The sequence below is a fragment of the Harpia harpyja genome, chromosome 4, assembly GCF_026419915.1.
Source record: "Harpia harpyja isolate bHarHar1 chromosome 4, bHarHar1 primary haplotype, whole genome shotgun sequence".
NCBI classification, from domain to species: Eukaryota; Metazoa; Chordata; class Aves; order Accipitriformes; family Accipitridae; genus Harpia; species Harpia harpyja.
This window is the reverse complement of record NC_068943.1, coordinates 64,358,430-64,380,331: the sequence shown is the minus strand read 5'-3', so window position 1 is coordinate 64,380,331 and position 21,902 is coordinate 64,358,430. Positions and strand designations below refer to the sequence as shown.

General features: G+C 38.5%; 1 protein-coding gene across 1 annotated transcript in view; it reads right to left on the bottom strand.

The window, feature by feature from the left end:
- Positions 1 to 21,902, bottom strand: part of PDE7B (phosphodiesterase 7B) — a 183,238-nt gene that overhangs the window by 115,706 nt on the left and 45,630 nt on the right. Inside the window, exon 3 of the mRNA XM_052784442.1 lies at positions 2,728 to 2,788. Coding sequence (XP_052640402.1) covers positions 2,728 to 2,788 — 61 coding nt within the window. The remainder of the gene's footprint in view (positions 1 to 2,727; positions 2,789 to 21,902) is intronic.

The window sequence follows — 21,902 nt, the reverse complement described above, 5'->3', positions numbered from 1 at the left end:
TTGCTAAATGACCATTTAATTTAGTTGTTCAAGATATTTTTCACACTTGCCTTATAAATATCCATCACTCCCTTGCTGAAAGATGAGGCATTAAACTGATTCTTTTGCTCTTAAGCTCAGGTTGAGCGATATCTAGTCAGTCCATTGAAAAGTAACCTACTTTCACTATAGCCATTGTAAGTGTTTAGGCATTTCTTTATCTATTATTTCCTGTTTTCTAGCAGGAAGATAGGAATAAAATAAGATTTTCACTGCAAACCTCTCTTCCTCAACCTCTATAGAAAAAGAACCTCCCCCACATAATCCATGTTAGCTCAAGGAATGTGGACTCACAGTAGCAAGCCTAACATTACTCCTAAAAACCTTTAAATTTGAAGCTAACCCAGAACCAGTAGCATAACCTAGAAACAGACCTTTTCTGACAAAATCAGCTGTTACCATTTTAGAGTACTGCTCGACAATGTACCGTTCCAAGTAAGGACTGGTCTTGCGTCAAAGATCCCTGAAGAAATACAGTCAGTACTCCAGACTCCTGTCTTTCTTTTCTTACTAAGTAATTATCCTCTTGCAGTTGTTGGGACTTGCCCTCTAAATTTCTGTCGGCACTATGTCACTGTTACAGTAAATGACAGCACGACTGTTTCAGCATATTTCAAAGACCATGCAGTCAAGAAAGATGTCCTTCTCTGAAGGCACGTTGTGCTTTGTTCACTAGTTACACCCACAGATGTTATAAAGTCAGCTTTGCATTGATCAGTGACAAACTTTGTGTTTCGTTCTCTTGGAAATTCAATTCCCTTGTAAAATCTGAAATTGGACGTCACATGACGCATTCAGCACAAAGTCTGAGACCTTTTAGTTTAGTTTGCAGGAGTCTCTGGCTCCTGCTCTTCCGTACAGAGTTCAGTATGAAAGGAGAGGTACCAGAATGGACACGCTCTGGCTTTATAGCACTACCAGCACCACACACATTTATGTGATAAATCAAGACAGTGGAGTTTGTCTCCAGTTGTTGCCCTCAGACCAACCATATAATGCTAGTTTCTACTTCCCATACCTCTTATAGAGCCAGTTGTGGGATATCCACTTGCACTTAGAATAATCTCAGCTCTGTACGCTATGAGATACCTTGGGGTGAAATCTAATATCCTATATTATATATGACACTACAGTCCTTAATTTGTTAGAGACACTGAAAAATAATAAGAGCAGGTGAAATATTTTTAAATACAATAGATGTAACCTCTGAGAGCCAGTCACACCTTTGGCATGTCCCCTTGGAGTAATTTTTACATTCCTAGCAGCTTCCTTACAGAGCCTAACATATGTTCTCATTCTTGCACATGCATATACTACAAGACATAGATAAGAATATATGCAATGGAAACAAGATCTTGTTCTGCTCCCTGCTCCTAAAGAATCATTTACATTAAGGATGGTGCCAAACTCCCAGTTTTGGACTGACTTGTTATAAAAATGCCAAACCAAATAGTGAATGAACCTGTGCAGAAAACTTTCATCTTCAGGTAATTTTTTTGTTGTCCCCTCTTCCACCCCTCCTTTTTTTTCCCCTAATGGATAATAACATTTGTATGGATATAACTTCCTTAGAACTAGAGTATTATGAACCCAATGGTATTTAAGCTGTAGATTATAATTGGCATGATAAAGGATCACAAGTGTATCTTTTCTGTCAGCTTGTTCCATTAAGAACCTCTAACCATGGATCACTGATGTAACAGATCATTACGACCCATTGTGTCAGTTCATCTGTTGGGATCTGTGCACCATAAGCATGACAGATTTCCTCTGCAGCAATTATAGTCTATTGTGGCAATAGGATTTAATGAATATAAACAACAAACCACATAATCTGTTATTACAGAACACAGCTATGCAGCCAGATGGGAATTAAGTTCCTACATGTTGCCAGTTGCAGTTTTTAAAATTGTGACTATTTCAGTCTTCATGTTATTAGATGCAATGCTCTAATTTACAGTGTACATTTATCTCAACCCTGGCAGTTGAAAGGTCTTCAGAATTTAAAGTGTAATCCTGCAAGTGTTCTATGATTTCATTTTTTCTCAGTAAACATTATCTTTTAGGTTTTTAGACATTTACTCCCTGTGTTTCACTGTGATACTAGCTGTGCCGTTAATGTTTCAGTACTAGCATTGTAGGTGAAACAAGCAAATACAATAAAATTGGTCACAGAAATTAAAGAAACATAGCAGAACATTCCTGTATTGTTTCCAAAGAATAGACACTTCTACTTAATATTAATTTTTACAAATGATCGGCAAAGTGCTACACCAGCGCAAATCTGTAAAATCACAGTGATTGAAATTTTGCTGATTGATGCAGCTGAAGGTCTGACCCGGAGGCTTTTGATACATTGTGAAATTAATACTCTCTTTCAAAGTACAGATTTTCAGCTTTCAAATATGAGTTTTGGACTTAAGTACATCAGGGGTTACAACTATAGTGTTGGTACAGCTATATTTTCATCTATGCAGATGGGCACTACTGGAATATATATATACTTTGTTTCAATAACTGAAAATTCACCATAAAGAATATATTAATGAGGAGTACATGTGGATGAGCTATGTAAATGCCATTGTGAATCATCACGGCCATTATCGTGTGCTTTTGAGAAGAAATCCCCAATTAAACATACTTTCATACACTTCTCATATCAAAAGGGGAAAAAACTTTTAGCCTTACCTAGCATGCGAACACATTTGGCATTCTGGTCAGGACTATCAAATGAGATTTCTCCGCACCTCTGAAAAAAACCACACGATATATTTAGTTAAAGACTCTGTGATAGTATCCCTGTCCTTGTCCTCTGATACCTCTGTGTATGTTTTGGAACTAGAGATGTCCAAAGACACATTGTAAAAATGTCAAAATCAAAAGATTTTCAAGTAGCCAAAGTTTGAGGAAGAATGGACATTGCTAATGTGCAAGGATAGGTCAACACTGTGTTCCAGGGTGTTCACTGAGAAAAACTCAAGGTATCACCTATCACATTTGTATCTATGGCTTAAGCTACTACCTGATCCACATTACTCTGGTACCATCAAACCCAATTAAACAGGAGGCCTCATTTACCACTGGTACACATTGCAGCCCTCTCCAGTATAGTGATCTAGTTGTCACATGGCTGCACCCTAAACAGGATCTGTGAAATGATCCAGTTGAAAACAAAACAAACAGCTATGCTGATCCAACAATTTGTATTTCTGTGAAATGAACTTATCTGAAAACCCCCCACAACTCTTAAATATTTATTAAGGAAAGCTGTCATTTCACAAAATTTGAACTCTCCATAACACCTATGAGTAAAATTGTTCTTTGTGAGGTGCAAATAATTTATGTCTCTATGCTAACATGTTTTGTTAAGGAAAAATAATATTCACAGGTACATATATAGTATCAGGGCTGATGTTCTGTCCCTATAAAAACCCAGTGAAGGAACATCATTAGAGTTAGGATCAGAATACAGAGGTGTTGTGTTGTTTTCAAAGACAAGACATCATTTTTGAGTCCTTTATGCAGACAGGCATGTCAGTTTAGCTGCCAGGAGAAACATAATTGGTGTGGCTCGTGGGTCCGATCCAGCTCAGATTAAAGTCCCTCAGTGTACAGATCCCACTCACTTCAGTAGTGGTTGCTTCAGGTGCTACAAAAAAGATTCAATTTTTTATCACTACACTCAAAGCTCATGATAGGGGCTTAAGGATAGCCTCATATTTTATAGGTAAAAGTGGTCTGTACTTCCTTATCTACATATTTATGGTTTTGGTATCTATGACCATGAGAATAATGGGAATAAAAGCACAGTGGTTCAAGTTTGGAAAAATCACAGAGAGCTCTCCATTTCCCTTCCTTTTCCTTTCTCTCCCTTTCTTATGCAGTTTCCTGTTTTCAGTGCCTATGGCTTTCTCTCTTATGTAAGACAAAGTGGTTTATACTGTCTTTTTCTTTTCGTTAATAAAAGTGGCATTTGCAGCAAATATTTAAACCTACAAAGAATCAGGTAAGTAAAAAGCCCCAGAGCTTCAAAGAAGATGAAACACAGCAACAGTTTCATAAATGAACAACACATTTGGAACTCACTATTTTTAAAATAGCCTTCACCTCCCTCACACCAAAATAAACACAAACAAACAAACAAACAAAAGCCCATCTCCCACACAGAGTCTTTTCATATATCAGTACATCTAAAAAGAGCAAAGCGATGCCTGTATTAACTTTCCTAGGTGGGAGCACATACTACTGAAAGACTGCAAAAGAAAAACAACACCTAGCATTTCAAAGTTAATTTTACACATGCTCTTATACCAGCTCCCTTTCAGGAGACACAGAAATTTGCTATTTATTCTTCTAGGAAGAATGTTAAGATATGGGCATCTTTTCACAGAAATATCCCAGCTTCTTCTTCATGACCGTAAGTATACTTAGACTAACACAGATGTAACGTCAAAATTCAGTGCCTGCCTCACCACTGAATTTACACTGCTCTTTGAAAACCTTCGGTTATTTTTTATTTAGCCCCTCAGACGTATTTTATGTTCCAGACATATTTATATAAACACCACATTTCAGGCTGGCAAATGATGTCTTACAATATCTAACAATACTCACCAGTCCTAGTGTTATGAAATTGGGAAAATGGCTAATGTTCCCCAGAGTCCACTAACATCCCACAGGATCCATTATGATGACGGATGAACTTTGAAAACTTTGCAAGTAAGATTCAGATAACTGTATACAAGTTCATAGCCTTATCCGAATTCCCTTAACCCCTGCAACCCACAGAACTGGCTGAAAATCATGCTAGAGTTGTCAGCCTTGGAGATTTTTCACTACTACCACTGCAGCTGGAAATACCAGGAGAAAAAGCTTCTGCAGCAATTTTCTGATGCCAGTAAAAGCTCATAGGTATACATCAATGGGATGAAAAATAAGCTGTTACCAAACTGCTCAGAGCATCTGAAAAAAACTTAGTTGGATCCTGGATGTGTAAAGTGGCACAGAAATGCGGCAGGGACTCATTTTTGCTCATTCAAAAAAAAAAAAAAAAGAGTTGGTTGGGCATTTTTGCTGTTAGCAAATGTTTTCCATGAACAAGAAGTAAGGAATGACTTCAGGATCTAATCTTTAGGATTAAACAGACCCTTTGCCACCACTGCTATGAATTCCTGCCAGGGTTGGATAAGCTTCTCCTGCCCTTTTCCTGGCCTGGTTTACTTCCCTTTCTGGTTTGGGTTTGTTCCGCCTGCTTGTATATCGGGGCTGGTACTGAGAGATGAGGCCAAGAGTCTGTCCAGTTCCCATCCATTTCCAAACTAGTCCCAAAGCAGCTGCTTATTCTCTCCTGAAAGCTTCTAAGTTGGCTACAGAGTCAGTAGTGGATCCATCAGAGAGCAGGAATAGGAATTTGACATTAGATGCTGGTTATCCTACTTTTTATTTTCAACCAGTCAGAAAGCAGAGACAGGAGGAAGAATAACCCCGGACATAGCTGCTGTACATATGCAGACCTATTGCACACGTGTAGATCACTCTATATGTCTGTTGGGGAAGCTGAGAGAGAAACATGACATCTCTTTTAAAGACTGGCTAAACAGCCTCTAGAAGCTGCTCTTATAAGCAGCACTAGCCGTATTCATAGGAGTCAGGTCTGGAAGAAGATAGCAGTTTTCTGCTCCCGTTTTAGAGAAGTAAGAGTATCAATGGTCTGCCATAAAGACCAAGCATATTATCCAGTTAGGAAGAGCAATAAACTCAAACAGGAGAGCTGCCTCTGAACTTAATTTCTTGAAATCTATGATGAGGTTGGTTTTCTAGTCCTGACCTATATTTGAAGCTCATTACAGTTCCAAGATGTCACTCTCTAAACATATGAGAAATCATATTCTTGGATCTAAATGATCCCTGAATTCGGGACATTTTAAATCTCAGTTTGGGCTTCATGGTTAGGACTACTACAGCACTGGTAGGACTGGCTCTGCAATATGTAGTCCTGGGTGTTGGGCTGGTGAGTTTATAGAGGCAGTCCTGCTGAAAATAATACCACCGATTTTCGCTTCCCCTGAACTGAGAGAGGATTTGTTGTTGAAAATCTTAAAACACTGCTGTGTTTGGAAGTGGTCAGATTTAACAAAGAAGTGGGTAAATACAAGTAAAATTCACCTCTCCGAATCTTCATTATACCTTTCTATCTCTTGAATCACTGAACTCTGGACTAGACTGTGTTTTTTTGTCTCTTTCTGGAGAAGAGGAAAGTATAGTTACTTTCAGTTAATAATATTTCCAGTAATATAGATGTATTTCCACATAGGATTGCAGCCTGCAATTCAGTATGCATGTGAGAAAGTATTTGCATAAGAAAAAAAATTAATAAATTATCTACTCTCAACTCCCTTTTTTGAGATCAGATGCATGCTGTGATGTTGAGTCTGTTACACAAGCTGAAATGTAGTAAACTAGAATGGGACTTACAAGTTCCCCATGGAAAAAGAGACCGAATCACAGAGCAGCTGAAAGTGGAGCTTAAAAAAACAAAGAGAAAAAAAAGAGTTGCTGTTAGAGAATAGGGATGAAAGGGCATGATATTCAGAAGAAATGTGACATGAACTCAGGTCCTTTGATGAGATGAGTAAACTGGTGAGCTTGAAGTCAGCCTGGTTGGCTATAATGGCCCAGTACCACCTGTTGGAAAAGGGATATACCATATTACACAGGCACCGTCCTCTATAGCCAAAGAGTCTGCTGGAGGAGGGTGTTTTCAGGCAAGATGACCTCTTTGCAAGATACTATGAGGAGTACACAGGAAAACAGGAAGTCTTCTGCAAGGAGCCCTTTGCCAAAACAGTGTAAGTAAAACTGCAGAAAAGCAAGGTGCAACTGGCAGAAAATAAGTTCATGCAGACAGCGGATGGAAAATCTACTCTAGTCAGTTGTACTAATGCAGTAATGCATCTCATATTACTTCTCTGGTATTACGTGATCATTCATAGGTTGGGTTTCCATTTCCAGCATGCCTGGGCTCACACCACCTGCATTGGAGGATTTGAGATATGTAGCAATAAACAGGGTGTATATACCCCAGACAGAATATGCCCTTAGTTTTGGGGGTTTTTTATGTTGTGGAGAAAAATTTATCTATGCAAAAAATGTTTTTGAAGTTATTGTATTCAACTTCTATCTGTATGGTAAATTAAAGCATTACACATTTTAAGGAGAGAGATGCAAATCAAGTAATTGAAATAAATAGGGCTAAATTCCTACCTATGACAAAATTCAGCAAGTAAAGATCTGAAAGTGTTTGTCATGAGAATTGCAGTAAGTGGCATGTTAATTTTCTACTTATTAAATGCATATAATTAACATCTAACTATTATAATAATTTTAGAGTGTATAGTGTTTAAAAAATATGAGAGTTTTCCTGGCATGAAATTTGAACATGCACAATTTTGACCTTTTTAAGCTGCAGACAATCAAGTTTTGAAAAGCCACCTTAGTCAGTTCAAAGGTTATTGGAGAAGGAACCACATTTATAGGTTTCTTCACTCTGTTCTCTCTTCACCTGACTATGGTGTTCAACACATATGTCTCTTCCAACACTGCGATAATCAGAGAGGTACTAGATGGACATGGTCAGCCAAACATGACAATAAATATTGGATAATTTTCTTTTTGCAGGAGGTGACAGGGATTATTATACCTCCAAACAGAGGACAACGTGTTAATTACACATTGATTGCATGCCAAATATTTTTTAAGAATCATCTGATTTCTTTTCTTAAAGTAACCTTAAGTTAACATGCTTTGCTCTTACCAATAGTAGAAAGAAGTGGATTCTACATAAAAACATTGTTTGGTAAAAGTTTTTTCTTTCCTTTTTTTTTTTTCCAGACTACTGCGTATAATTTCTCATTCCTTTGGAAATCAGAGTTAAGAGACATACTCATAGATACAACTGATTAAAAGAATTTAAGACAGAGCAAACAGCTTCTATGCTCCTATGAAAAAACAGATTAGCTCAGAGGCAAAATAATGCTACTGTTATTTATATTTCTGTTTTCCTATTATGTTCCTTTCTCCATCACCTTTAAAAAGTACTTGAACAAAGTCCTCTAGTAAGTAAAAGCATCATTCCAATTGCCTAAAGATTTATAGATGTGAAGTCTGTTAGTGTGAAAAGCAACGCTACTTCATAAGTCTTAGCAATCTTTTATAAAAACAACTGACCACTCATATAAATAGCTGAAAATTAAGTGCAATATTTCACAAGGAGTCAGGCCACATGCTCTTCATCTTCAGGCTGCCTGGGAGGACATTTAAGGTGGATTCATCCCAAATGCTGATGAAATATCCGAGTGTAGGAACTGTAGGATTTCCAATGCCTTGTTACACTTGTGGTATTTCCAGTTCTGTCTCTCCTCTCTGACAGGGACAAAAGAAAGTACAGGAACTCCCAGAGCAGACTGACATATGTAATCTGTCCTGCCTGCAGCCTTTTCACAAGCACCTCCCCCAAAATGAAAGCCTTGTAATCATATCTGTTAGTGACTAAATCAATGTTTATGTAAAACAAGGAAGTTCCCTACCAATACTCTGGTAATCTTGAGATGCACTTAAATCTCATATACTTTTGAATTTTGCTGAATCTTCACCCGTGGCCTTTGTTGGTGTTAGCAGAGGAAATTAAGCCATTGTTTTTATTTGTTTAGAGACAAAAGCTTCTTTTCTCTATATCACACCTTATTTTAAATTTAGCAGGCCCTCAGTTGATCAATTTTCTCTGGAGTGGATGATTGCAAAAAGCTCACCTTGTTCATATGACCTTGAATTACCAACTCTAAATTCTTCCAGAACTTTACTTAGCCTTTCTTACATGAAAGTATGTGTATAATGAATACAACTTGAGAATTGCATATATAAACATTCCCACTGGTAGCAAATACCACTAGAATCTTTCAGCTGATGAAATTGCCCGAGATCTATAAAAATTGTGATTGTTTACATATTACCTCCCCAGGCCTTATTAACAGTTCCCATAATGATTATAGATAAAATCTTATACTTACCTGAAAATTTAGACCTACATTTGGCAAGTTAAGTGTTCCACTAAATTGGGCTGCAAAAAAGTACGCTTATCTTCAACTGGTATGTATTGTGTGTATGCCCACCCATTTATAAGCATGGTGTAATCACAGCATCCTGACAGTTGCCTTTAAAATAGTAGTAGCAGCCAGAATGCTACATTTGCTGTTCTTCAAATTACTACTATTACATTGCAACCATTATATTGCAGCTATATCATATTTCATGGGTAAAGTTTCCAGCTTCCCTATTTAGTATCAGAACTGAGGCACACTTAAACTGAAAATTCAGGTTCTGTTAACATCTGGATGATTTTCTGCAGAGTAGAATAGCCACATCTGGGCAGACTTGTTTTGAGAGTTCCTCCCTTTCCAAGCTTTCCCAGTGAAAGAGAAGGTTTCTCTTCCCTCCGGGAAGTTAAAACACATTGCTTAAATAACCTTTCAACACTGTCAGTGTCAATCTCCAGCAGCACCTTGGCAATGCATTTCATTCTGGAATTTACCATGCTGCAGACCCTCAGCTAGTCTGAACATAAGACACAGCAAAATAAGTAATTACAACTAAATTGAGCAATAATTCCCAACCAACCATTGTCGCCAGTAGTCAGCAACTTGTTTGTGGGCTAAATAGCCCGAGGTGAACCTTTAGGCAGTTCATTTTCTCGCAAACCTGTGATTTACTATGGTTAAGAGTGGTTTGAAATGGATTAAAGTTGCTGGAAAATGGATATAGCAGTTTAACTGCTTTGTTTTCTTCTTCAGTTAAGGAAAAAAAAGTTTAACAGTGTGTGACTTCATTAGGGAGGCGCCAGTAGCCCTGACCCCCCTGCGAAGCTGTCAGTGTTTCAATATGGCATCCTTGCTTTTAAGTGTTTATAACATGGGCACTAGGAGCCAAATCTAGAATTACTAAGCAATAAAAATGTTGGGTTTTAATAAGCAATGTCACAGTCGAGTGTGCATTAACAGGCGACGCACAACTTGTAGGCATGTTCTGAGGGGGTGCCATCATCCAAGAAATGTTAAAGAGCAGACTAGTTTTTTACCCTCATGGGATGAATCTGTATTACAGTTCATTTTCTAGTTTATATTTTAAAGAATGTAAAACATCTGTAGATTACGTAATGGATCCTCCCACCACAAAAACAGTTCTAAGTGGGAGGAAAATATCACTACTAGGGAAAAGGCAAATCCATTGTCTCTATTTATTGTTGCTCTGATGTGAAACATCAAAGTTCTCTGTATTTAAACATTTTCTGGACCACATAATTGTCTTTCCTCCTCCTCTGAGTTGGATCTACCGGATCAAAGGAAGGGTCATAGCTTCAGAAGTACCAGCTGACACACCACTCTTTCCAAGAAGCAAATCAACGATCTGTGGGAGAACGAATCTCCTGAAGAGTCTCCTCAGGCTGTTCAGAGGAATGTGGGATGAATTTTGGCACCTGCTTATTTGTGTGTGCCCACTGCATACCCTACGCTTTGCATGCAAAAGGATGGTCCTGGGAAGGACCAGAAGAAGGCTGAGTGCCAGTAAGCCAACACAGGCATCAGGTTCCTCCTGCCTAGTAAGACTGTTTCCCAGACCACTTTCAGAGCGGTACCAAGCACAGGTGGCCACCTGCTTCTCAACAGCTGGGTGTTCTTGGTTCCCTAAGACATTGGCACGCACCAAGGCAGTCCTGTTTCATCCTTTCCAGGACTTCATTTTTAAGGAATGGGAGTTGGTGAGAACAACCCATGCCAAAAGCATACCAACAACTCGGTAATGTGTTCACGAGTCCACTGCTTTCACTCACCTTCTGGCACAGATGCAGACTTAGGTAAAAGAACTAGCACTGGACCAACAAACCAGGTAGGAGAGAGTTAGAAGTTACCAAACAAACCTCAAAACATACATGTGGAAGGTGTAGTCAAGCAGGAAGCTTCAGCAGAAGTGAAAATAGAGCACTTAGAGGCAGAAGGCAGGAAACTACTTTTCCCTAGTTCCTCACTTGTGCACCACACACTGCTTGGGTCTGAAGGTAGTAGGGTCCCATGGGCAGCTATGCAATGACTGCAGAATTGGTCATCCTGTTAAAAGTGAGCTTTTCCCTTTCTCTTTTCTCACTCCCTTTCTCTCCTTGCTCTTTTCCTAAGGTAACTTTGTGTTTGATGTCTGCCATCCAGGAGGGACTCTGCAAATAAAACTTTGTACAAACTAAATCCTTCCTGCAACACTGTGTCGTCACACAATGACCTAAGGAAACCTGGGCCCAGCTGCTGTGCAGAGAGGACACAAACAACGAATGACCTCAGGCCTTGTTTTCATTAGCTGTGTAGATGATTTCAATGTGTCACAACATGAAATCCTCACTTCAGACTCTATCTCCCGAGCTTATCACCAACCACTTACAGCTTTACTCCAAAATTTGATTCTGGTTATCCTTCTCAAACATTTTGAGCTCTCCTGCCTCACACTTATTTTTAAACTCTTTTGCCACTGTAAGCCGTTTTAAGATATAAGCACTATCTTCAACTGTTCTGTACCAATGGCCTGATAGAAAATTTTGTGGGCATCTGTCCAGCATGTTACCAAACACATACTGTAAAAATGGGCATCTATAGTGGTATTTTAGCCTGTTAACACAGGCTTCTACAGTCATAACTGTCAGTTAGAAGTACTCTTAATTAGTGCAGTTTGGAAAAGAAAATCAAACCAAAAAACCTAAGTAACCTTAGCACTGCAAAAATGACTATCAGAACTTCAAGTAAAGCCAGCATACATCACGTTTCTACATGCAGAACATATGGAGCTGAAAAACAGCAAGTGCTGTTTTGACAGGAAAAATTTGCATTTCAAAAATTGTCATATTAGACATTGGGGAAGAACATCTTCTGCATTAAAAGAAATTGTCATTGATACTAACTTATCTTTTTGACAGCTTTCAAAGTGGGATTAATAGCATATCTGGAGCCATACAAATGCCATTATTGTCAGGAAACATTCAGATGCTACTGCAATAATCACTATGAACATATTTCAGATACAGGGAAATCCATGGATTTTGGACATGTTAGTTACAGTTTCCAAGGTTGCAGTCTTTTGGAGCAATGCTAAAAAGACTAATTTTCTCCCTGAAAATAATTCCCAGAAGCAGAAACTTTCTTTTAGATTATTTTTTGATTTTTTTTTTTTTTTAATGTGTGCAAGCATCAGTTCAAAACAGGAGCGTTGTTGGCAAGTGCTGCACAAAGCTGCTCTTTTCCCTTCTCTCACTTCTCAACAGATTCTGGTTATAACCTCTTAGCCAAGACTACATCTATGCCTATCCTTGAGATGGTAAAAAGGGACAAAGCTCCTGCAAATATTTCTTTTACTTTCGGTAAAACTGGTCACAGGAGTTTACACAAGGAATGAATTGCCCAGGTAGCTTCTTTTTTTCTCTTGCAGGCCCAAGGCCTTCCCAAATGGTGTACATCTTGATTCCCTATACAAAAATTGTAAAAGCATTTCAGTCTAAAGAGGCTTATTACAGACTGCAGAAACAACTGGAATAAAAAACAGCAAAAAGACTCCACAGGAACAAAATGTCCCCTAGGTCTGGACTCGAAGTCTTCTTGAGCTGTCAATCACCAGTCTAGAGAAAATAAAGCCATCATAGTTTCATATCTATCTGTGACTGTCATAATCCTGTTTTGCGAACAGGTATTCAAACGAGTCTGGAATGATATTGTAGAGTTCACTTCCATGTGTAATCCAAATAAGATCATGAGCATATTGGAGGGTAAAAGACCTCTTAAATCACCCTACTGCAAACACTTTACATGCCACATTTTGTTTTCTTAATAAGTTTTCACCACCAAGGAACATGAAAGTATTTTAGACTTGATTATGAAGAACTATATTTTTGCAGAAGAAAAAAGATCACGTACCTCACACTTTAAATAACTACAACATACAGTAAAGCACATTATATAAGAAAGGTAATATTTAGTAAAAAGCAGGGTACAAATTAATTTCATAGAGTGCCTCTGTACTAAACCAGCTTTCTTTGTAATAGAAACAAGAAAAAAGAAATAGTTACTATTCTTCCAGGCATTGCTAAGAAGAGACAACATCTACTATTTATGGGAGCTAAATGAAAGTTAGAAAAGGATTTGGTTGAATGTGGTTCCCTCCCTTCATCTGGATTTACCTTCTGAAGATAAATTGCCTTGAAGAGACATGTCCTCCTGTTGTGTGTAGTAAACCTCAAGTATTTTGCAAAAATGGCAAGACCATGTCTCCTGTTACTCCCTATTCAACTAGATACTGCCTTTCTAGGGGGAAAGTGAGGATTGTACTTCATCTGTAGAAGAAAAAAGTGCTAACCTGTTAACCTCTTGTTGTCATGGGAATAATCTTACATTGTCTTTTGGCCTGGTTTTGCTCATATCTTCCACTCTTAGCTGCCAAAGTCAACACGGTGAACATATTACTGGTGCAGTTTCTATCATATATCCCCTACCCGTCTGTACAAAACCAGACAATGCCTTTGATTTTTAGGGTTAACCAATTTGATTCATTATTTCTACTCAGTGTCTGTTACCAACCTTATCACCATACGTCTGAATTTGATGCAGTAGGTGTATTAAGTAATGTGACTATATCTGCCATATATAGTTTGTTCTTTATCTGGTCCCCCAAGGGGAAAACTGGGGGTATAATGTAGCATTTTCTTTTCAAAAGATTTTATTTTTGGATGTATGTGTTTTTGTCTTGTGCTATTTAGGTGTGACTGTTATTATGTATTTATGTTAAAGATGGGATTGAAGAACAACCCCTAAGATATATTGTTTTCCAATTTTTTCTTGAATTCCCAATTTTTACATGATAGGCTTCAAGAAAAATCATTCTCCCTGTATATTTTCAGACAATTGCTAAGATACCGAATGTCTTACCTTGTTATTTCCTTAAATTAATCTCTGTTTTGGTAGAACATCTGTTTTATAAAACTCCCAAACAATTAACATCTACATCATATTTAAAACTATGGTGGACTTTTTTGAATGTCACTTGAGGGAACTGCCCTCTAGATTTTTGAGTTCATAAAGGAAGAGATGGAAATTTCTAGAGATTGATTTAGCCCAACTGATTACAGATGCCTAACTCTTCATCAGTTGAAGTTAGAAGGATTTAGCTGACTCGAAGCATAAACAACTGCTGTACATTTGGACCCTAAAATCAGTGTTAAACATGAATGTTAGAGGCTGGATTTGCACAACAGAAGAAATGTTCTCCCAGTTGCCACACGATGGCAAGGTGGCTGGCAGGTAAGCAGAAATGAGGGAATTGCGAATGGTCTCACCAGGACATGTGGGATATCCAGAATGTTTGGTTACAGAGAGAGGCCAGCACGCACTGTTTAACAACTCTAATTCATTGCATTTTTGTGAAGGAATTAAAAAGATGTTTGTAATAGTGCTTTGGTCATAGTTGTTAGGACTAATTGACCACTGGGGAAGAGTACAAGGTGAATAGCGCAGTACAGCTGTGAGGCTCACAAACAGCTAAAGGAAAATGTGCCATTTTCTTCACAGTAAACAGAACACCCTTTCTGAAGCTATGGGTAAATCCTGTTATTTCCTCTTAGCTTTAAAGAAATGATAAAGCAGTAGGGAAAATAATGTTTCCAATTTTCCCATTTTATTTTGTTATATACCTTTGTATATAACATATAATGCTTATAATGAAGTATAAAAATACAGTTATAATTTGTTGAGGGTAAAGATTGCTGAGTGAATTATACTTTGTGGGAAGCAGTGATACATTTAGAAGTTATGTAGTGCAGTGATCGAGAGAAAGGAGCAGAAGCACTTTCCTTGTCAGAATCTGAAAGCACCTCTTATTAAAAATTCTCTTTTTAAAACTTTAATACATTATTATGGTGTCTGGAGTATTTACATATGTCACCTGTCATTCTTCACAAAGGACTCATGGTTTCCCATATATTGCAATATACCTGGAGCCACGTGACTTTAATAAAACTGCACTTATTACAAGTGGTACATCCGTATCATTTTACAAAGAAAGAACAATGAAGTTTTTTACAACAGCAATTAGAAACTTTGTTTAAACTTATTTTCCTAGCATTTACAAAAATTCTTTTGAAACAGAATTTACTTAATACATAAGTAATGAAGTTATATCTAATTATCTTGGCTGACTTTTTTTTATAACTGAAAGGTACTGTTCATTTTATGCCACACAGCCCTAATTAATAACCCAGGTGAAAACGCTGTTCAGTGCAAACAAGTTTTTCAGTGGAAATGTGTGGGGTTCCAATTAAAAGAGGTTTTGAAGTACCTCCTCTTTATATGAAAACACATGAAATTTGCATTTGGATCTAAACTCTTGTTGCTCAAACACATCTGTATTTTGGATGCAGATGCATTTTGTATTATTTGAATGCTGGCAATGCAATGCTAACCTACTGACTAAAGTGACTGCAGCAGATCTCATGCTGAGACTGATACAAACAATGTAATGAGTTTTTAACAGGTCTCTGCATGTGGAAAACATTTGGTGTCTCTGTGATTTTTTTTTTTTTTTTTTTTTTAGTTCTTTCCATTTTTGTGTTAGTTATTTTTTACAACGTTATTTAACATTACCCTTGAGGCAGGCTAAGTTTTACAGTTAGGTACTGTACAGATGGGAAATGGAGGAAAGGACTGATTACATAAACTTGCTAAAGGTCGCCAACCCACTGAAAGAGCAGGGAGTAACATTCCAGTTGCCTCTAATTCTGTGTACTATTTCTTACATTAACAGTATGACTACATTTATCTTGTTGAGTAATGGATGAGTAAATACAGGAACTAATAGTGCAGACTGATGAGCCCTCTCACCTCATAAAGTCAACTGAGCAACTTAGGCCAGAAAAATCAGTTTTGAGGGGAGATATTTTGAAAACAAGTGTCACATTAGATCAGAAACACTGTAAAGATTTTCTTTCCTAAAGGCACCTCAGTGACTTAAGAGCACTGTTACTAAATCAGCCCTGTGCTTGTTGACCATTTGGTTTTTCCTTATGGACCTCTACGTAAGTAAATCCAGCACATAGAGGTAACATGTTGGTGAGCACGAGAGGCTCTGTTTGTCTCTGATCTGCAGAGGGACTAAAGACCCTGGCTGGTACAATGGTGATTCTTTAGCTAAAGCTGATCACCACTATCTCCACATCTCCCTTCCCATCTGGAAGCCACTGGATGAATCCCTGGAGTATCAGTGGGCATCACACATTGACAGCAACAGGAACCGGGAGGACACATCTAAAGGAGAGGGCAAGCATTGCCAGCTCTGCATATCAGATGGTCTGTTCTGTGTTTAGTATTGACACATTCATCTTGCATAAAGCTAATCGGATTTGTAAAAAATGTGAATGAGGACAGAGATGAAAACTGTCTTCTCAGGACTTCCCTTCAAGGGGAAACATAGAAAGGTTTATCCTAATGAAATGTCTGTTTCAGAATAATCAGACTTGGTAAAATATCATAAAACTGAAACCAAAGAGATTCTAATTTTGAAAACAATCACCAAACAAAAACTCCTTAAGTTAAAAAATCCCTAAGTAAGACTAATCTTCCCATCTGGATGTACAGTAATCCAAGAGAAGGATAACAAAGTTATTGTGTGGGTTTTTCAATGTTTTTCTTGTGTTCAGTGTGGCATTTCACAACTGACTGGGGCCTCCTTCCTCAGTACGTTGGGAAACATCCATTGCAGTATTAGATTCTATAAATGGAAAAAAAAATAGTTTGCCAGAAATCTAACTCCTGTAACATAAGAAGTTGGCTCTTTGAGTAGCTCAGTTTCCAGCCATTGCTAAATTAACCTACAGATGACAGACAGCCCTCTTTGGCCACTGGAAATCATGCTCCAGCTGAACTGGGAGGTCTACTGATACTGGGCTAATGCTGCTTAGACATTCCAGCTTCCACAGACAGTAATTGCCCCAGGGACTGGTGTGGACCACACTCTGCATCCCCCATGTGCAGATACATCAGGTGGCAGCCATCAATCCAAATCCCAAACAAGACTCAACCCTGCCTTTCTGAAGAGCAGAAAGGCAGCTTTCCTCTCTACACCTAACTCCTAAACCACCATCATTAAATAAAACTACTATCTTCTATTGTTTTAAATACCTACAAGTTAAAGAACGGATCCTGTTCATCACTGAATGTCCACCAAAAATTGAAGCCATCACACATCAGTGGCATTCTGGACATTACTGTGATCACATAACCTGTCATTCAAGGCTGCCTATTCACCTCTACTAGACACTAGCTGTTTAGCTACTACTGAACTGTTCTGGTGGTGCTCACTAACAACATCTTTAAATATGTCATGGGCCAGCCTGGTTAGTATTTTGAAGTATACTGGTTTTCCCACAATTATATTGCTTAATGAGAGAAAGCTCTGTCCTAAGTCCACCTCCCTTCTCAACATGGAGATTCGGCATTGCTTGATTGCACATTTATTTTTATCTGGAGACTATATAGAAGGAAATAAAAAAGCCTATTGTAATAACACAGAAGCCTGGAAAAAGATTAAAAATGTGTCTTGCCCATGGAAAGGATGTTAATCCAGTATCAAAAAATGTTTAGGCTGTGATATCTTTGGAAGCTTACGGATGTCACCTTACAATGGTGTGATAACTATGAAGGGTCTGACTGGAACCAAACAAAGCTGAAATTCAATGTCATCCTGCTTATCCTTTGCACGTTATATCACACTAAAGCAGGGAATTTCAAAACAGTAAATCGCTATAATCCCAATGGGAAATCAAGGATGGAGAATTTCCTGTCCTTTGATATTTAAAATCAGAAATGCTGATGTTTTCTTTCAACTCACTTTTATTGATTTTGCATAATACTTGAAACAATACATAAAATAAATATTTTATGATTTTGTTCCTGAACATTTTCACAAAGCAAACACAAAATACCACAACCTTGTCTACTCTGTTGACCTTCACCACAAGTGTCCAGGACATGAGTATCTCCACCCACCAGCCAGCTACATAAAGGATTAATACAGTATTTTTAAAGGGGAAAAACAGGAGTGTGCAAGGACTGCCTGAGAACCCATAAGAAGAGATAATGGGGAATCTACACTGTTAGGAGGTCCTCCAATCACCATTACCAAAACCACAGGACACAGTGAAAATTCAAGGCTTCTTTTATAAAGAAGAACAGTTACTAAAAAGTTCTCAGCCGTCTGTAGCTAGACCAGGCACAGTGCAGCAGTCACAAAAGTATATCTCAAGAACTTTTTCTAACCTTCTTTGAAAATTTTGTCTAATCATGATTTTGAATCCTGGCACCCTGTATCCTACATCTGACATCTGACACCTGTCACTCAGAAAAAGAAATGAACTATCTTACCTCGCCTCCTGCAGAGAAAACTAACAAAAAGAACACCAATAGCCTTCATACCAAAACACTGATACTTTCAAAGTCTGCCAGAAACGCTCTTTATCCCATGCAACATCACAACAAAGCAGCTTTACTCCCAGAGAAGAGAGAGTGTCAGCAAACCTTCGAAGAAACACTTCTCATTGACCAGTCCACATCCAGTCTGGACTGTGCTTCCAGAACACTTAAATTACCAGATATGTTGACCTTCTTCCAAATCAGAAAGGGTTAACATATTTTCATACCTCATTACACCTCATTCAAAATGAAATGAAGATGTTTTGCCCAGTATACAGGATGTAAATGAACAAGTGCAAATTTACACGTGAACGCACAAACAAGCTACAGCCTCAGTTCTTTAGTTCATAATGTGTAACCATCCTTCTGAAGAGCAAAACAAATGATTGACAGCACCAGCTCTGCAATTCAGCAGAAGTGGAGAACAGCAGATCAGATCAGTCTTTGGAGACAATTTAGCATAAGGACCTGAAACAGGAATTTGAATTCATGCTTTTGTGAAAAGTACTTTCAAATCTCTCATAATCACAAATAATTAATACTTTGCTATATAGTCTTTTTACATCAGTTTCTAGGAGCTGATCAGTGCTTTCATCAGAGACAAAGTGTTATCTAGAAAATAGTTCTTCACACAGATTTTAGTAAAACATCATTATTTTCTGAACTTTCCAGTTTGGACACAAAGGCTTTGTCTATACTAGCAAATTAAAGGTATCAGGGACTGTTCTTTAAGGCCAACTGGCACAAGAGTGCACATCCACCATATTAAATTCTGTTAGTCTCCAAAACAGTGGCTGCAACCAAAATGCTAGTGGGTCCCTCCCCGACCAGTGCAAACTCCTCAAACTGTACTGTGAGTTCTTTGGAAAAGTCCTAGTCAGCCCTGGCCAAAACTGCACCCAGTTATTGCTAACAATTTAATGATATAGTTGACAAATCCCAGGACTTTTTCTAGCACTACTTTATTTATTAGTATGGGCATAGCCAAAGAGTGAGGTTTATCTCATCCAACTGTAGCTGTCTGCAGCTGAGTAATTACTGCAGTCTCGCTCGATTAGAGTCAGTGGCCGTTTTGCTCGTAGTGCATACTTCAGGCAACCATTTCAGGATGAAACGGAGCACCCTACAAGTGTCTGTTTCTCTGCAGATTAAAAGCAGCCCGCAGTGATAAACTGAGTGAGACCAAGCCCACCTAAAGATTATACTGCTGTGAATCAAATCAAACCCCACAGATTAGCACAGTCCTCACAATTGCTAAAATAAAGAACTAAAAAGCAATGCCTGAAACTGAAATACCGTGAGACTGCTTCTCCCTGTAAGCCTGGCAAGAAAGCCAAGTTCTGAGCTTGCCTTTCCCTGTTTGCAGTGTGAGGTTTGTGTGTTTAATTACCTCACAGAGATGTTGTGAGGCCCACCTGCATAATGTTTGCAAAGTAATGTTTGTAGAGCGCTGTATGGCACATGAAAAGTAGGAAGGCGAGCCAGGCACGAGGTGGAGACAGAACAGGCGATCAAGCTCTGGATTCCTACGTTTTTGTTCACTCCTCTGGCAGCTTTTGCACTGTGGCTGCAGACATTAAGATAGCTCAGCCTTGAAGTTAATTAATTATTTTCTTGGTATGAACTGTATTTAGGGCCCCTGTATAAGACTACTGTTTACAGATAGCTTACAAGTTGCTGCTGTTTTCTACTCCATGTTACGTCCTGGCATAGCTACTGCATTTGTACACACAGAGTGGCATGGATTTTCTGGTCAGTGCCGACTCTGGACAGTTTTAGCTCCTAAGGAAACTGCCTAGGAAATGTGTGTGAAAACAGCACTATTAAGGGAAATAATACCTATCTGAATTGTAACAATCCTTACCGGTGACTACTATATTGATATTTATGCACATGTGCAGAGGAATTCACTGTGGGCTCACAGTAACTGGGGAAAGCCAGAGCATCTAGCATGAATGGTGGCTGTTTAAGCAGGGCACAATATTGCTACTGTTACAGACAGCTGGGAGGAAGTCTTAGAGGGGCATCATGGTCCACTGACCGCACACTTCTGTCTGACAGCTTTGAAAGAGGCCAGCAAGAAAAATCTGTGTCTATTAAGCAGCGGCAAACGCTGCTCCTCCCTGCGGAACAGTGAGAGCTGGGAGACAGAAATTCAGTTGCCTTAACCATTCCCTCCAGAAAACAAAAATATCCTACAATGTAAAGCTCCATTTTACCTTCTCTATGTTGGCTCAAATGCATTAAAAGAGCTGAAATTGCAGAAAGCTGGTCTCTGGCTTTTGAATCCTGAGAGTCTAAGCAGGCAGACACGTAGTTATAATCTCTGCGTATCTCCCATTTAGGCCATTTGGCTCAATGAGGCTTAGAATAAGCTAGCCTGTTGCTGGCATTTGAGCACTTGCAAAATGCTATCAGCACAGGAACATAAGACTAGTCCAAATCCAATTTGAAAGTATGCAGTCCAGAAGGTGTGAGCTCTCCTCCCTCATTTCATTAATACTCACGCTAGGTAGCCTTCTCTGTTATGTCTTGTTATACATGCTGTTATGATACAACTTCTGTGCTTTAAAACCAGTAAGCATGGCCAGGTTCAGGAGATGGCTGATTCCTGTTTTTTAAATTCACTGTACCATTTCCATTGGCAGAGACTCATGAAAGCCAAAGTGGTTTTAGCTGGTGGGAGAGTAGTACCTCATAGCCAAGTTTCAAGGTGGAAATCAGTGTAGAATTACACTCAGGGTTACAGCAAGAGCCAAGAGGGAGAAGCCTCCCTGCATTGCCAAGTGCTTCAAAGGAGAAGGATTTATGGCTCCTTTGAGAGTTTAGGACGGTGCCAGCTATTGATGGTAGCTAATAGGGCACAAAAGAGAGGTGAAATTCACACTGGATTTAATGCCCCTGAATCAACAGAATTGTACCAGTATGAATTTAGTTTGTCTTTCCATGAATAGTGTCTATAAAAGTTGATGCAAATTCTAGAAAGCATTTACATTTACCAAGCTCACTTTCTCCTCATCTGTTCTTAGGTTACAGTGTTAACCATCTCGTCTGTCATGTACATCCGGCTTCTACCCTGAAAAACCATCAGGGCTGCTTAAATACTCATTATTTTAACAGGCTATAGATATCACAATTTTTAAAGTTAAGATGGTGGATTGTTCATAAAAACTGCTGTGTAATTACTGAAATATGGAAAGATGTCTATGTTACTATTTCATATTTGCACTTAGAATAAGCTGTCCATAATGAACGCATAGATATTAATGTGATAGAATGAACATGATGTTAGAGGAAGGAAAAGTTTGAAAGCATGAAAAAATA